This window comes from Rosa chinensis, chromosome 1 (genome assembly GCF_002994745.2).
Source record: "Rosa chinensis cultivar Old Blush chromosome 1, RchiOBHm-V2, whole genome shotgun sequence".
NCBI classification, from domain to species: Eukaryota; Viridiplantae; Streptophyta; class Magnoliopsida; order Rosales; family Rosaceae; genus Rosa; species Rosa chinensis.
The window spans coordinates 54,531,119-54,548,486 of NC_037088.1; the positions used below are offsets into that span (position 1 = coordinate 54,531,119).

At 38.3% G+C, this 17,368-nt stretch overlaps 3 protein-coding genes across 3 annotated transcripts; 1 reads left to right on the forward strand and 2 right to left on the reverse strand.

Annotated features, from left to right (window-relative positions):
• Positions 1-487: 487 nt before the first annotated feature.
• LOC112189246 (auxin-responsive protein SAUR50) lies at positions 488-1,148 on the forward strand. Its single transcript, XM_024328572.2, has one exon. The coding sequence runs from the start codon at positions 489-491 to the stop codon at positions 909-911; it is 423 nt and encodes a 140-aa protein (XP_024184340.2). The 5' UTR covers position 488; the 3' UTR covers positions 912-1,148.
• Positions 1,149-2,184: 1,036 nt separating this feature from the next.
• Positions 2,185-5,651, reverse strand: LOC112189517 (adenosine kinase 2). The gene is made up of 12 exons (XM_024328892.2): positions 5,496-5,651; positions 4,875-4,928; positions 4,618-4,664; positions 4,448-4,479; positions 4,243-4,344; positions 4,086-4,153; positions 3,717-3,793; positions 3,519-3,616; positions 3,339-3,409; positions 3,200-3,266; positions 2,934-3,117; positions 2,185-2,559 (listed from the first exon to the last, which is right to left on the reverse strand). Exons 1-12 carry the CDS (start codon positions 5,576-5,578, stop codon positions 2,417-2,419), a joined length of 1,026 nt encoding a protein of 341 aa, XP_024184660.1. The 5' UTR covers positions 5,579-5,651; the 3' UTR covers positions 2,185-2,416.
• Positions 5,652-8,039: 2,388 nt separating this feature from the next.
• Positions 8,040-11,636, reverse strand: LOC112182368 (phenylalanine ammonia-lyase 1). Its single transcript, XM_024320852.2, has 2 exons — positions 11,069-11,636; positions 8,040-10,059 (listed from the first exon to the last, which is right to left on the reverse strand). The coding sequence occupies exons 1-2, from the start codon at positions 11,461-11,463 to the stop codon at positions 8,310-8,312; spliced, it is 2,145 nt and encodes a 714-aa protein (XP_024176620.1). The 5' UTR covers positions 11,464-11,636; the 3' UTR covers positions 8,040-8,309.
• Between the last annotated feature and the right edge of the window lie 5,732 nt (positions 11,637-17,368).

Consider the following 17,368-nt stretch of genomic DNA (forward strand, 5'->3'; position numbering starts at 1 on the left):
ATTAAGACATGTTGTATAGTTGTTATAACACTAATCATCATTACTCTATCCTTTTCTGTTTCAACTGGGGCAGAATAATCCATATATCTATATATATATATATATATATATATATATATGCACAGACATATAGCTATAAATTTTTTACAACAAATTGGACTTTAGATAATAATTTATGAAGTTTTTCCAACCTGCTCAAACCCACGCTCCCTCTTTATTTGATTTTCTTATTACAGTCACATGCATGGTGGGTTCTCTTGATTACTAAAAGAATGAACTTACTCCTAATTAGTAATTACATGACAAAACATCCCAAATCTTTTCTTTGATTATCATCTCATTTATCTATTCAGCCTCTAGCTCCCACACAGTGCCACTCTAGCTACATTTTAGAAAAAGAGTTGCAGTCTCTCTCATATACCACCGACGTACACCCCTATATATATACCTCAAGTTTTCAACAAACACCCTCTAGCTCAATGTTGATGATGTTGATCATGAAGAGCAAGTTTTTCAAAGAATGCTTTGGTAGGTGCAGAAAAGCTGGTGCTAGAGCACTAGAGTCTGTATCTTGGGATCATGTTTTCAATAGAGATATTAAGTGGTTCTGTTTGCATTCTGAAGAGGACAATTATAATATCCCCAAAGATGTCCCAAAAGGTCACCTAGTGGTCTATGTTGGTGAAGAATGCAGGAGATTTGTGATCAAGATTACCTTACTCAGCCATCCTTTGTTCCAGGCATTGCTGGATCAGGCTGAGGAAGTGTTTCAGTTTGCCACCAACTCATCAAAACTCCGCATTCCTTGCAGCGAGTACTTGTTCCTCAGCGTTCTTCAGTGCATTAGCTCTGAACTCCTAGATCAAAGGTGTTCGTTCTCTATGAGACGCTTTCAGAGAGATAAGATATGAGAGAAGATCTGCATCCATATAAATCTATATTGTGCTTGTACATTGTGTAACACAGCTATGAATTATATTGCTCATAAATTAAGCTAGTTCATGTGATGATCTGACGTCTCTCTAGAGTCTACATAAGTTGTTGTTTTTAGTGCGAGAAACTCTAGCTTAGTACTTAGCAGGTATAACAAGTATGAAGACAATCAAGCTCAGATATTTAACCTGTTCAGAGGCAATGTAACTGGCATTTTCATTAATGCAAGAACTGATTATAGAGTTAATGTGAACAGAAGAAGGCATTGGTCAATTTGATGCCTCATCAAGGAAAGAACTATTACTTTCTCAACTAGAATAGCTTCTCTAAAGGAAAGTCATCACACTAAACCCAAATCAGAATAACCAACCACTGTGTAAAGCACAATCAATCCCTAAGCAAGTAAGGCTTAGCTAGTCCATCCAAAGGTCATAAATTTGATGCCTGCTTTTGGTCATAGACTAGAGGGCTAGACTACGATAAGAATCAAGATCTGATAGGCTTATGAAGAAGTAACTTTGTGGGTGAAACGCGCTATTCCTCAAACTGCAAAACGCCTAATCTACTGCTTTATCTATATGCTATGTGCTCCCCCTTCCCACCATGCCACTTCTAACGTTGCTATTCAGTTCTATAAGTCTTCACAGAATCTCAATTTATTTCTTTCACATGTTAAACTTTGCATTGTTGGTTAGGCACCAGCCACACTTCATGCTTAGGATGCTCAACTAGGAACTCCAGTCTACGTTCCTTAATGGTGAAGTACTGTATTATGGCATATTCCCACCTAGTTATATAGAGTTTGGCATCGAGTCATTTCCAGCTATTGCAAGTGTAGAGCTTCCTCAAGTCAAAGCATCTATCTGGAATTATGACCTATGAGTCTGGTGCTTTCCTAGGCCAATTGTAACTGGAATTGCGCATGTAACTGAGCAACCATTCTACTGGTGAAAAATTTTCAGCCATGGTTACCAAAGACGCCTATTTGCTTTCTTAATTTCTTTTTCAAGATTAGCTTAGTCCACTAAATTAATCCTGCTTCAATTGAATGGCTTGTATAATGTACAACCTATAATTTGAATGATTAATTGATAACCATATTAGCAGGGTCTACTTTTCATGTCGAAAACTGTACAAGTTTGTAAATTAATCGTACTCCTGGAAGAAGAATTCTTAGGGGCATCAATGATCAACCACGCTTTAAGATAATGCAAGGAACTGAAATTAAACCAGAAAAATATGGAAACAGACTAGTGAAATTATCTTTTTCAGCATTCTTTATATTAAATATAAAGATAAATAATTCAATGCCTTCTTGTGACAAGGACCACAACCAAAGTAACGTCAACAACAATAAACCCCTCAACTAGATAAATGGGTTTAGGAGACTAAGGCCGCAGGCAGCCACGATTACATTGGCAGAAATCGCGCAAGAAAACCAACTCTACCACAGAAAGAACTAGAAGGAGCTTGAGAAATGAACCTAATGGAAATCAGGCTTTTCAGGGTACGTGCAGCCTGACCTTTGGATGACAACATTGGATGCATAACAACCAGCTCTAACACAGTCTTCAATGGGCTTCTCCTGAACCAGCTGAGACAAAAATCCTCCAACAAAGGCATCCCCTGGCACAAGAAGAATCATCGTTTTTGTTAATTGGAACCGAATCTGTTCATGATTTGTGATCCAGATTTCTCAATCAACTTATTTCACCAAGAATGCAACATCAATAACTTATTAACAATACCATCACTCCATTACTAACAGCTAGCAATATATCCAATAGCTTATATCATTTAAGACTTTGATTCCCAGAAAATAAAAAATAATAATCCTATTATAATTCTCTTTTTCTTTAATTGATAACCAGATACTCACCTCAATTGGGTAACATTTTATTGTACAACAGCCTCTCTACTCATTAGATTTTAAAAGCTCTGGCTCTCCTTAACAAATTAAATTATAAACAACATCCAGGTAAAGATAAAAGATCACATACCAGCTCCATTGGTATCAACCAGCTTCTCCTTTGGTAACAAGATAACAGGATATAACTTCACTTTCCCGTCCTCAGCAACCACAACAGGATCTGCTCCTTGTGTGATAACAGTAATCCTCCTGTGTGTCCCTGATGCTTTGGGCAACTGGGAAATCTTAATAGCGATCTCCTCAACATTTTCAGTCTGATTGCGAAAGTCATCATAAGTAACTGGTAGTTATAAGTTCTGCTATTAGAGATGGAATACCAAAGATCGAGTAGTTTACCTCCCAGCCATGAACCCTGGCAAAGGTTCTTGCTTCTGTCTCATTTCCAAAAACATAGTCCATGTACCTACACAAAAAGGCAATTCAGAACTCTCCACTAAGAACATTATGAGTTTTTTTATGACTTGGAAGAACTTACGGTAGGGCTTTCTCCTGCACATCCTTGAAGAACTCGCATATGAAAGGAGCAGAAAGATTCATCATGAAGACCTGCAGATGCAAGAGAAGGCTGCTGAAGCTACTGATTCTATAATAGAAGAGAAAAAGATGCAATTCTGTTATTGATTCTCGGTCCAAAAATAATCTACACTACTGGTACCTTATTGTTTGCAGCTGCATGTTCAGCAACAAGTTGAATTGACTCTGGAGACACAGTAAGGAAAAACCCAGCAATGTAGAAGTATTTTGCCTTTTCCACTGTTCAAGCATAATTTCAAATAAAGGTGAGTCTAAAAGAATATAAGAACAAAAGTAAGAGAACAAACTTCATTAAAAAAGAGAGCAAGGGAAGTAATACCCAAGGCCCAATTTTCTGGTCGCTTCAAATGCTCAGATTTGTAACAGTTTGCAGCTGATAAGTTAGCAACAAGAGACCTGTACATTGGTTGTTCCGAGACATTTAGCCCAGCAAAGTATGACAGACAGTAGGACTATTTCACAAGAAAAAGAATGACAACTATATGCAGGTATTCTTTTGTTCAACAAGCCATGAGCAAAAACTTTATGCAGGAAACAAAGGCCAGTTATAGCAGCATGAGATGGCCAGGAAGTTTTCTTGTAGAGCTACAAATTGGCATATAAGAATTGTAAATTCAGAATTCCAGGGAGATATAACAAACATAGCCCTACTTTGATCATTTTAAAACATACAGGATGTGAAACTTACCTCTCACCACCAACTACACAAACTGCACATGTGCCTGTTGGAGCCTTTTCATCTTCATAATATTGTACCTGGTTACAAATATATAGATAATATTATACACTAAGAAAATACAAATAGTTGAAAGATAAGTAAGAAGCCAATATTTAGAGAAACTCACATTAACACCAGCCTTTGTACAATCTTTCTTCATCTCCTCGCCGAACTTGTCCTTCCCAATGCATCCTATGTAACTAGTAGCACCAGGAACTTGGAGCATCCACTATAACAAAACACACAAATTTAGAGATTGTAGCAAGATTGTATATAATTAAGCAGATCATTACATTAAAAATACAAAATTCTGTAATAAACTATTAACAAACCTGGGCAACTTTGATTGAATTTTGAGTAGCACCTAAAAGATAGAACAATGAACATATAGTCCATCAGTCTAACCGTTTTACAAAGGAAAACAGGCTTCATCATAGAGCAAATTTTGCAAACAAGATAACAACATATAACATAACCCAAAGAGAAGAAACTGTCACATTACCTCCAGCAATGTATTCTACGTTGCCCTTGGCAGCCAATTCGTCATACCTTTAAAAACCATCCCCATAACCATGAGATTGTACCCGAAAAGTGCAATACTTTAGGAAGTTGCAAATGCCATAAAGTGAACATGATCTCATAACCAAATTAACCACTCACAAAACTCGAATCCCTTTTAAAATTTAACATCTTAAAAGTTACACCTTTCGTCACTAAGTAAAGAGAAAGTAAGAAAAACAAAGGATGAAGTAAAATTACATGGCCAGGTGCTTGTCCTCAGCAAGAATAGCATTGTTCGGCTTGATATCATATCTGCCAACAAACCAATCATTTCAATTAGACCTCCCTACCAAACAATGCATGTTATGCAGTGTCACACAGATCGAAATAAAACTAAATAAACTACTATCAGCATTTAGAAACATCTGAACGTCAAAACAGAGCAACCCCAGATAGGAAAACCATTTAAATACTATTTCAAAGCACACAGTCCCCAACATCAGTGACAAGGGGTACATTATTCTCTTTCAATATATCACACCACATCCATACTAGCAAGAACTCAATCAATACTCATCTGGGTACCTAAAACAATGTAGCAATTGCATCACAGTCCTGATTCAAGCCCAGCAAACAAAGCAAAAAAACACTAAACCATGCAGATCTGTTTAGATCAATCTACATGAGCTTGTCCCATACAACACAGTCACAAAACAGACGATACCCATCAAGCTAATCACAATAAAGATTGAAACTTTACAACAACAGATCCCAAATCATCATCTTTCCTTCATTTTTTTTTTTTCTTTTTTTTTTTCTGGGCAACAAAACAGTAACAGTGGACGGGAAATGTAATCAAAGTGATATAAAGGGTCTTACTTTTTCAAGAAATCTTCATCCACAACAGCAGAAATGTCAAGAAGGGGGTTGCCCATCCCCAAGAGAATTCGCTCGTACGCCATGGATTGAATTAGCGAGAGTTGCGTTAAGAGAGAAGAGAGCTGAGCACGAAGTGGGAGTTGGTTTTACGAGGTATTTATAGTGTTGGAAAGGTTTACATATTACGTGGAGATTTGGAGGTGAAACTGGTGAAGTGTCACTGGACGTCACCAACCTCCAACTCAATTTTCATTTTTCTCTATCTTTTTAATTTTTTCACCAACCCACTCACACAGCACACAATTCGAAATATGTTCTGAGAAGATTGGTAAAGGTTTTGTTTTGTTTTTATTGAGATGTGAGGATTTCTAAAAAGAGAGTGAAACAAAAATGGTGTTAGAATAGCGTAAATTTGCATAAATAAGCATCAGTTATGAAATTTGCATCCTCATATATGGTTATGCTAATCGTTTGTATTGATTTTTGGGTCAATGAATTGATGTTGATTGAGTTGCTATGAAATAAAAATGATTAGTGTGTTTGTTTACCTAATAGATATACTGTTTCGCATACGTGGATGATGTTTACTAGCCAATTTGAAATGTAAATTTAGGTTTTCTCTTATATATCTTTTTCTTTTTATGATTTGTTCAGTTTTCCTTATTGACATTATAATAAAAAAGAATTGTTTTTAAATTTTCTTGTGGAAATTTTGATGAATGAAAATGATATAGTTTCAATGATTCGTATATGGTATATCAATGTATTAACTATTAAGTTATTAACACATCACATAAACTAATTGATTCAAATGTAGATTGGCTGTATTATTGGTGACTAATTTGATATTACTCTGCTTTTGTATCAAATTATTTTACTTTTATATCGAACTAAGCTACTTAATATATTAGTACATTGACATGTTGTACAACTTCGTATTGTTCCGGATTATAGCTCAAGTGACAAGAGATGTGAGAACTTGACAAGTTCTATGGTGTACATCAATATACCAATACATCAAATAGAGTTGGGTGGATACAGAAATAATTCAATATATACAAAAATAAGTAGTTACAAACTAGTTGACTAATGCATGAAGCTATTTTGAATCAAATTGGACTACTTAATGTACCGTAGACGAACCCATGAAAACTAACGGTAAAGATTAACAGTGGAGGACTTGCCCTCATTGAAAACTCTTATCTATAACCCTTCCTTGGTTCCCTTCGATTTTTAAGTGTTTAATAAAATGCCTTAAACACACAAGATCGAGTAACCCAAACCCTAAAAAGTCTTGTTATGTCCTTCAATAATCCTCTCATACCTACCACCCCACGATGCTCACTACTCTCAAGCCTCATCTATGTCATCTGCCGTCCACAAATCACACGCCCCACTAGGTTATCATCATCATCTCTCTATTCTGATCTCCAATTTTCTTGTTTCTTATTATTCTAGGTTTGAATCGTCTTGTTCGATGTTATTTAAATGAACTAATCCTATACCAATACTTCTTGTTGTTCATGAAGAACTTTAAAATCTTTTCAATTTTCTTGTTTCTTATTATTTATGGTTTGAATCATTTTGTTCAATGTTATTCAAATGAACTAATCCTATACTGTATTACTCGTGAAGAATTTTTGGATCTTCTTAATTTTTTGCTGCTTTAGACTATTTCCACCTCTTACTATAAGAAATCCATCATTATCCACCTAACTCTGGCAGCTATTGTATTGCTTGTGGGTTCGTCTTGATTGAGACCTTAGCCAATTCACCTTCACCTACCACCACCAATAGTTTCTTTTTTAATCAGAAGTCGAAAGTTTATTCATCAAGCAACCTTTTACAGCTGTGTTCGGAGAAAAGATTGAACCATTGAAGAAACTGAAGCCTACGAGGAGGTTAGACTATGGTACCACCTCCATTGCTCTACATTCAATCTGAGTAGAACCGTTATATATCAACAGCTTGTTTGGAACCCTTAACAAGGTCCGGTTGTTCAGTAGCTTGGGCAAAAAACAACCCTTCACAGGCTAAGCCAAATCCGCCACAACCAACACCTCTTCCATCCAGGATTGGTGCACCTAAACCCCTCACCTACAAACCTGATGACAATGATCACCTACCAAAGTGTTGAAAGAACTCAGATTGATAGTAATGCTTTTGACGTTTCCATCCAATGAATCATGAAATCCAACTTCTTCTTCTTCTTTTTTTCTTTCTCTCTCTTCTCGACATCCATTGGACTTGGTATATAAAAGATAGGCGCACACTTTAATATTAATTCTCACTTGAAAAGGCAAAATGGGCCAATGGGGAGCTGAATCTCTCAGTTTCTATCATTCTGTTTTCCCCTTGTTTACCTTATATGTTTCATACTCTTCTTTGGACAGAATCGAGATATCGATTTTCGTTAAGAATGTGTGTGGTGAACTTCTGAGACTAGGTTTTATCATTAAGAACAGCTATGCAGTTACTGAATTAATGTGCATTATGCAGTGATTGAGGGTTCTTAAGTTATCACTACTATAGAGACAGAGAGAGTTTAGTAATAAAGAAACTTCTATTTTTGTACTGGGAAAAGACACATTTTGTGCCTTTTTGCCTATAATACACTTTAGTGTGATCTGTGGAAGATCAACTTTTACAAGGGCACCATTATAAGCAACAAAGTAAGAAAAAAGTAAAAATAAAAAATAAAATAAAAAAACAGACTCTTTAATTCAGTTTCAAGGCTTTAGCCTTGTATAGACACCAATAGAACATGAAAACTAATAAAACAAATTTCCACCAACACTCCAGCAGATTGTACTCTCAAGCTATGGGCAGTGGGGCACCATTCCACTCCTTCAAACACTCCAGCAGAGGATCAATGAGCTTTCCGGCGCAGATTGCATTGAACACCTTGTCACATTCCTCTCCAGGCGACTTGGTTTTCTCACCTGTCAACAAACTAGTCCCCAATTCCTCCCTCACAAACCTGTACAATGGGTAAGACCTGCAGTCCTTGATCCTGTTTGCGATCTCTGCTTTCCCATTCTCAATTTCGATCCTCGCATTGTCGACTTCTCTTGGCAGGACATTCTTCAGTTCCTCTTCGAAAGCAGCAATCTTGTGGAAGATGGAGGTGTTTGTGCTCTTCTCTTTGTCACCATTATTCAAAGCATGTTCAACTAGCTCTGCCCTCAGTTTCTGCATCAATGGGTAAGTGGCAAGGCAGGGGTCGTCAATGTAGGAGAAAAGGTACTCGCGGTCCACGACTGAGAGCAGGTGTTTCTCGGAGAATCGAGAGGGGTGAAGATCACCGTTGGGGGCAACGGTCAGGGTCCTCTTTGCTACATTACTTACAGTGTTCTTGACAACGTTCTTCAAGTTCTCCTCCACATACCTGAGATCAATAGCTTGGCACAATGCAACTAGGAAAGTGGATGACATCAGCTTCAAAATGTCGACAGCCTCGGATGTTTTCCTAGAGGAGATCAGTCCCAATGAGTTGACATCTTGATTGTGTTGCTCAGCACTTTGGACATGGTTGGTCACAGGGTTGGCAAGAAACTGAAGCTCGGAGCAGTAAGATGCCATTGCGATTTCTGCACCTTTGAACCCGTAGTCCAAACTTGGGTTGCTGCCACCTGAGAGGTTGGAAGGCAAGCCATTGTTGTAGTAGTCATTGACAAGCTCAGAGAATTGTGCAAATATGAGTTTCCCAATTGAGGCAATGGCAAGCCTGGTGTTGTCCATGGCAGTACCAATTGGGGTTCCTTGGAAGTTTCCACCATGTAAAGCCTTGTTCCTCGAGACATCGATCAATGGATTGTCGTTGACAGAGTTGATCTCCCTCTCAATCATTTTGGTTGATGCTCTGATCACCTCAATCAGGGGGCCTAGCCATTGTGGGGAGGTTCTTAGAGCATATCTGTCTTGCTTGGGCTTTTGAAGAGGGTCCATTTCGTGAACCTTTTTCGCTTCTTTCACATATGAGCTTCCATCAAGAATGTGCTCCATTATGGCTGCAGCTTCAATCTGCCCAGGGTGATGCTTCAGTTTGTGAGTCAAGTGGTCTGTAAACTCCGGCTTTCCTTGCATAACTTCAGCGAAAATTGCAGACATGATTTCGGCGAGAACAGCTAGAGTGTTAGCCTCAAACAGCACCACAGAAGCCATACCAGACCCAACAGCAGTGCCGTTCACCATAGCAAGGCCTTCCTTGGGTTGCAACTCAAAGAAATCACCCTCAATTCCAGCCAACTTAAAGGCCTCAGCTGGGGTTAGGGTCTCTCCGTTAGGCCCGATGGACTTTGAATTGGGCCTGCCTATCAAAAGCCCAGCAATGTACGAGAGGGGAACCAAGTCTCCCGACGCGGTGATGGTGCCCCGAAGAGGCAGGCATGGGGTGATGTTGCTGTTGATGAGTTTGGTAATGGCTTCCAGGATTTCAAACCTAATCCCGGAATAACCCTGGAGGAGGGTGTTGATCCTCACTAGCATCGCCGCCCTAGTTGCGGTGTGAGGCAATTTGTGATTTGAGTCTGAGCTGCTTCCAAAAATTCCAGCATTTAAGAATCTGTCCAATCAGAAAGTAAATAACAAATAAGTTGGTCTGAGTGGCAAAGTAACAAAAACGACCAAAATTAATAATTCTTGCCTAAAGTGATTATGTGTTGTTTTTCATAATAACTAATCACGTCAGTAATCTCCAAAACCCAAAACAGTAGGTGAAAGTATGGAACCACACCATTGGGTATGATCCATATTGGACCAGATTGTGATGTACACTAAAATTGGTGATTATGAAAGCAGCCATCATGAAATTATTTTTCCTACAAACCACGTGCATAGCCTGTTAAGTACGTCCTGGTGCTTTGTGAAAAATGAGAAAAAATTTCTGTTCACGTATTTTTGGTGTGTTGCTCCCTTGCTTGTACGTATATGATACATATTTGTATGGACGTGTTTCATCCGAAAGTATTTTTGACCACTCAAAACAAGGGAAAAAACAAAATAATCAATTTCAGCCGTCAAAAATCATTGACTAGCAATATTTTGAGAGAGATTTTTACTAAATATTTATTTATTACGTAACGTAATCACTAATATTCATTTTTGTAGTAAAAACCTTTATTACGTAATTACTTAATATTTATTTTTGTAGTGAAAATCTTTCTCAAAATATTGCTAGTCAATTACTTGTTAAGTAATTCTTCTACATTTTTTTTTCTCTAAATTATACTTATCGGACTGTTTGACTCATAAAATAAAAATAAATATACTAATTATACGATAAACTTTGGAAAGATGAGAATATAGAAACTTATATTTTCCTCGAAATTCATCATTAATATGATACCAACTTATAACATCCATCAATAACTACATGATGTGAGACAATTATCGTTTAACGGAATATCATGATGTGAGACAATTATGTTTGAACGTCAAAACCCAATAAATGGCCGTCCAAAGTCGACTGTTCAAATTTTAATTAACTAACGTAAGCAAAATTACCTGATCAAAAAAAAAAACGTAAGCAAAATTAATTACTTATTACAGAAGACAGTAAAATAAAAACTTACCTGATCAGTTCTCTCTGGAGAGCTCCACCGTTTTTGGTTCTCCGGTGAGATGTTGCACCGAACCCGGTGGTCACACCGTAGCTGTCTGTACCCTTCCCCATTGAATCCATCACCCAGTCACTGCTGGCCTTCACCCCAGCCCTCTTCTCCTCCGACAGCTCCACCCGCACGCCCGCGTCGTGGTTCGCAATCGCCGCCACCTGCCCTATCGTCAGGTGCTCCCCTCCCAGCTTCACCACCGGCTTCCGGTAATCGCTGACCATTCTCTTCAGCTCGTCCAGGTGGCTCCCTGTCAGCGACTCCGCGGCCATGTTCCAGTTCAGCGGGTCGTATCCTCCTTGGCAAAATGATGACTCCACTGATGCCACGTTCCCGTTGCCGGTGTTGGGTGCCATGACGTACGTTTGTGTGTTTTTATGCAACTTACTACAACAACAATGGATTGTCGAACGCCGAAGAAAATGCGAGCGGAGGAGTTTTTTTTTTTTTTTTTTTTGTGTGGGGGTAGGAGGAGGTGAGGGGCGGAGAGATTTTCAGATTTGTCTAGTGATCAAGGAGAGAGTAAAAATCTTTCCTGAGTTGGTTCAACAATAATGGGGATGCTTTTATAGGCAGGCGAGTGCGGGGTGGGTAGGCCGATGGGTTAGTTGAAAGCCAAACGGGGCCGTTGGATCGGCATGGGAAGGGACGGAGGATTGGGGTGACACGTGGAAAATGTGCGTGTGTGTGTGTATTAGGTGGTCTTCGAAACGCGGGGTTTTTACTTGTCAATGAGAAAAGGTGGGAGAGGGGGGTTGGTGAGGAGGGGGCACGAAAGCAGCACGTCATATTTTTCTTTAATTTAATTTTGGAGTTAGGAAAGGGATTAGAGGTATATAATGATTTAAGTTACTAATGAGGAAGTAAATTTCTTTTACCAAAAGGAAAAAAGGAAAGTAAGAAATACAGGTATTTTGAAACTTGCTTTTTACACCATTAATTATTCATCCATATATATTCATTGGCTATCTAGCTCCTTAATTATTGTATCATCTTTGAAGGATATATTTTATTTAAAAACAAAAATTAAAAGCAAATCTTGGAAGTGATAAATTATTTAGTACAATATAAAAAATCTATATGATGGAAAAAAAAAAATTTAACTCCTTTGAAATTTGCTTGACTGTTTCCGGTGGTGCCAGAATCTCATTATGTCCAAATATTGGCCTCATCTCTCTGAACTAATGAATATCTTATGGCATGTTTACTTGATTGGAATAGAAAATAATCATGAATCAGAGACAAGTGGAATAGGAGAATAAAGGAATCGGTATTGATTCCGGAAGATTGATTCCTAAACTCATCTCCCCCCTTCGTAATCAAATTCCTGAGTATTCAGGAATCGATTCCTGATAAGGAGATGGGACCTGCATCAATTCCGATTTTTTCATGTGTTAGTCTTTTACCCGGAATCATTCTGATTCCTTTATGTGTTAGTAAACGCATGAATGTTTTTACCCTGTAATCATTCCCTCCCATTCCAAGTAAGTAAACATGCTCTTAATATCTTCTTCACCTCTACGAGAAAATAGAATGTCCCAATTGACTGACCTCTAATTTCTAGATGATGAAAAGAACAGCATAACTACCTTAGACTCTTGGATTATTATGCATTTAACGGAATGAATATCATTGATCTATAAGAAGATGAAGGATATCCCACCTGGTGACCTAAACCATAACCTATATCTCTCGAAAATTTACTACAAAAAAGAAGCCAACGCTGGTGATCCCATAAAAAGACATCATGGCGCCTTGTGTAAAAAATTAAATTCGGAGAGAAGACAATAATAATAAAATGTGTACAAACTTAATAGAGAAAAAGAATTTGTTCAACTTATAGAGAAAAAGAATAACTTAATAGTGATAAAAAAAATTTATCACTAATCGTCTAATCCAAAAAATCTAGAAGAGAATAACTTATAGAGAAAAACTTGTATTCTGTAATTTCATTAATCAAGGCTTTAGGGCAGCCGCACTAGCCCCTTTAAAAAAAAAATTAAAAAAACTTATAGAGAAAAAGAATTTGTTCAACTAAGATTTACTTTAAAATATGTCGGTGAGTTGTGACCTATTGGTTAGTAGGCTGTTTAAGGCTGTGTAGATCCAAAGGCGGTATGCGGTTTTCAACTAACCCATTGGCCTACCCACCCTGTACTCAATGTGGGAGTCCGGAACCGCAGGATATGACAGAAGGCGGCAATTACGAGCCCAATCTAGAAAAAATTTCACTCTGTTATACTAATAAAAAAAAATTTGAAAAAACATAAATAAATCTCTTCCGTCAAAATAATTCACCTCATGGACTATATATATTCCTTCTTATCTCTCACTTGATAGTCGTTTTGTTGCTTTTGATTTCTTAAGTGAATCTATAGAAGTGCACGTCGGTGCACTGAATCCTTCCTCGTGAATCTAATAGTCAAATTCTACTGTAATCAATTGGGAGACAGAATAGTGATCGCTTAAGAACTGAGAATGACCGTCTTATATAAGATAGGTGACCAAGGCTTTTGTGGCACGTGGGATTGCATGCTCCACCTTGAGCCAGGTGGCCTGATGATTTCTGTCAATTATAATAAACTCTACTATTATTTATTGTGCATTACATAGTTTTTTTTTTTGGGGTCATGAGTGCATTACATAGTTTATCACTAGCTTACATCAATACTATTTAATTTTGCAATTTAGGTGTGTTTTTATTTTTTTAATGATTCAAGAGAACTCATTTTTATTTAATCAAAGGAGGTCATCCATTAATGAAGTTCAGCAAGCAGTATAAGAAACGACATGTCAGGGCCATCAGAAAGAGTTGTTTATAGAGTATACCAAATTAACTTATTCTAACGTAGAACAAGCTACCCAGTACACCACATATACACTCTTTTGGGAATAAGCTCACAAACACAAACCTAAAACTCAGAAACAGACTAAAAAAATCAACAGAGTCCTAAGTTTATGCAACCAAAACTAAAATTAAAGGGAAAATTGTCCGTATAGTACCTGACCTTTGCCCCATTCTAAACTTCAGTACCTCACATTCAGAAAATATCAGAACGGTACCTGAGGTTATGACCCCGACCGAAGAATGGTACCTGGAGCCGTTAGCTCCGTTACAGAAGTTGACAATTGAAGGATATTTTCGTCTTTTCATGTCTTAATCCAATTTTTTTTTTATCTAATTCATCTTTTTCTATTTCTTTTTCTTTCTCCATACTGTTCCTCTCTCTCTCTCTCTCTCTCTCTCTCTCTCTCTCTCATTCAACTCTCCACCTCTCTCTCATTCAACTCTCCTGGGTCTCAACGGAGCCACAGACTTCGCCACCGTCTCTCAGATCGGAATCAGCCTTCACCGACCTAAACTCCGACATCAACTTTCATCTCTCTCTCTCTCTCTCTCTCTTTCTTGAATCCAAATCTCAATGGAGCCACCAATATCACTACAGTCTCTCAGATCGGACCCAACCTTCACTAACCCGAAAAAGGAATTGATAGGATCGAGGACTCCAAGGACTTGCAGCAACAGAGCAAAGCCTTCGATAAGCTCACTGACCGCGTCGAAGATCTCCAGGTCGATTCGACACGATTCCAGAAGGCCATGGCTTCCCTTGCTGCCACCTTAGAAGTCGATTTGGAAGCTATGAGAAAGAGGGAGAAAAAATTGGGTACTGTGATGATCAATCCACGCGATGTTGAGATAATTGCCATCAATATGTTGCTGGGTTTGAATTGGAACAGTGAGGCAGGAAGTGAGTTTTTTAGGAAATTGTGAGAAAGTTTGAAGGCTCTCTGTTTCATCTTCTATGAGCAATTTTGTTTCCCTAATTTTCCTTTCCAATTTATGCATTGCAACTTCCAAGGATTATGTTGCTGCAAATTGGATTGCAGTTTCCTTAATCGTGAGAAAGAGTTGAACCCTCAATCAAATTGCAGGTTAGGTTGTGCAAAACCGTTATTTCGAAAATGCACTACAGAATTGACCTGGGATTCTTAAGAGTTGGGTTCGGATTTCAATTGGGTTTCTTTGGATTTCTAGAGTTGGTTGATTTTGGATTGAATGGAATTGGTTCATATGTATTCGAGTTGTGGTGATTTGGTTTGTGCCCAGAAAGTGATTGATGAAATGCGTGAGATATATTTGGTTTGGTGGAACCTTTGATATGTGAGTATAGTAAGTGTAGTAGGTATAAGGAGGTTTTGGGTCTTTTTGAAGCGATGAAAGTAATGGAGAGTGTGAGGGTTGATGCGGTGACGATGGTGAAGGTTGTTTTAGCATGTATTCACTTGGGTGAATGGCAAATTTCGGATTCTATGGTGAAAGTATGTGGAAGAAAATCATGTTGGTGTTGATGTTTACTTGGGAATACAACGATGGATATTTATGGACGGTGTGGTCTCCCCGGCCTCTTGAACTTGTACTTCTCATCGTCAGTGGCGGCGAACACGGTGGAGAGGTCATCGGAGCCCATTGTTAGGGTTTGTTGTAGTCGGGTGGATGAGCGAGGTTTAGAGAGAGAGAGAGAGAGAGGGGGGGGGGGGAGGGAGTCAGAGAGAGAGAGGAAGTTATATGAAGAAAATTAAGTAAAACAAAAAAAAAAAGGGTACATTGGTCATTTACTTATCAAAATATGCCAGCTGTCAGCTTCTGTAACGGAGCTAACGGCTCCAAGTACCATTCTTCGGTCGGGGTCAGAACCTCAGGTACCGTTCTGATATTTTCTGAATGTGAGGTACTGAAGTTTAGAATGGGGCAAAGGTCAGGTACTGTACGGATGATTTTCCCAAAATTAAATGGTACAAGAGATAGAGGTAGAGGAGAGATTTTCACCCTCCACCACCTCAGCTACTTCCCCTATATATAGCACCTTCTTGAAAATTCAAAACTTCAGGATTGATGTCAGTCTTCAATTCTGTAATAAGATTGATATAAGGAAGCCTAACAATGTCAAGATCCACCACGACCTTGACGTCATAGATAGATCTGTTTGCTTAGGGTATTGAAGAGGAAATCCATTTCTATTTTGAGAATCTGATGGGTAAATGCCAGAGTTGTCATCTTATGCTTTATGATGATGGTTCATGTTCTATGGCTCTCGGGCAGTCTGTACCAAAGCCGGTTGGGAAACAGGTGGAGAGGAGATTGGAAATGGCCAGTCTGATTATGGGTTTTGTGGAAGACCGCTTCTTGAATGGAACATTCAGGTTTTAGGGAGTCCAAACTCTCATTCTGCCACCAATTGGGCATGCTCTGTTTGGGCAAAAAGAACCAAGCATGGATAGAAGACCTATTGTTATTGGAAGTGCTGCTATCCGCTCTACCACAAGCGAGGAAAATGCAATGGCCTTGATACCGGTTGAAGAAGCACATCAAGTCAAAAGGGGACGACCTACCTCCCCATTCTCATCCCCAAAAAAACTCAAGACTATCTTGTTGATGCACAGAGGGGTTTTATTGCACTAGCAAAAAAGGTAAAAATGCTTGAGTTTTCTTCCAAATTCACTGCTAAGTCGCTTGGTTTGGTTGAAACACCTAAGGGCTTGATGGTGCCAGAGGAAATGGGAAGTGCAGAACAAACTGATGACAAGAAGAAACAAGGAAGATGTCTAGGATCGAAGAACAAGAATCCTCCTAAACCAAGGAAAGGTGTTGTAGAAGAAGTTCGAATTAAGGCTAACTTACACAACCAAACTTCCTAACCCTACCCTAAAGGGCGCGCAAGGAGAAAATTTAGTTTTGTGTATTTTAAACTTAGCATATTTACTATGTCTTTTTTTTTTCAATGTCCTATTTACCATGCCTTAGTTTATCTCGCTTTTAATAAGTGAGCACTAGATGTTTAATGAGTGGTTTGTCCCGATGTGCCAATGTGGTACCACCACAACTTCTTGTCTGTCTATAGAGATGGCAGTGAAAGAGCATGTAATGGTCATTATGACTTGAATATTAATGATAAGTCATTTTGACTTTATTCATAACGTATACTAGCATTTCTCCACACATACTTTGCATGTGCAAGTATTTTTTTTTTCTTCAAAAAATAATAAAGAAAACGGTTATTGCAGACATAAGATCATGCGACAGAAAAGTGGATTGTGGCTTTTTTTGTTTATTTTTTAATAAAAATATATTTTGTAAATGTCATAATTGTCCTTGTAACTCGCTTAAACCAATGGACGAATTGAATCTGTCCAACCTGAACCGTACTAGCTTTAAGGCAGTTATCAATGCCTTAACGACCATCAATTTGGCTGAAATTTTGC

Excerpts from the sequence above, each read along its gene's own strand:
- LOC112189517 (XM_024328892.2), bottom strand. The coding sequence starts at position 5,578 with ATGGCGTACGAGCGAATTCTCTTGGGGATGGGCAACCCCCTTCTTGAC. Across the intron at positions 4,929-5,495 it reads GATGAAGATTTCTTGAAAAA|ATATGATATCAAGCCGAACA; the intron begins GTAAGACCCTTT and ends GTTTGTTGGCAG. Across the intron at positions 3,617-3,716 it reads ACCAGAAAATTGGGCCTTGG|TGGAAAAGGCAAAATACTTC; the intron begins GTATTACTTCCC and ends ATGCTTGAACAG.
- LOC112182368 (XM_024320852.2), bottom strand. The coding sequence starts at position 11,463 with ATGGCACCCAACACCGGCAACGGGAACGTGGCATCAGTGGAGTCATCA. Across the intron at positions 10,060-11,068 it reads CTCCAGAGAGAACTGATCAG|ATTCTTAAATGCTGGAATTT; the intron begins GTAAGTTTTTAT and ends CTGATTGGACAG.
- LOC112189246 (XM_024328572.2), top strand. The coding sequence starts at position 489 with ATGTTGATCATGAAGAGCAAGTTTTTCAAAGAATGCTTTGGTAGGTGC.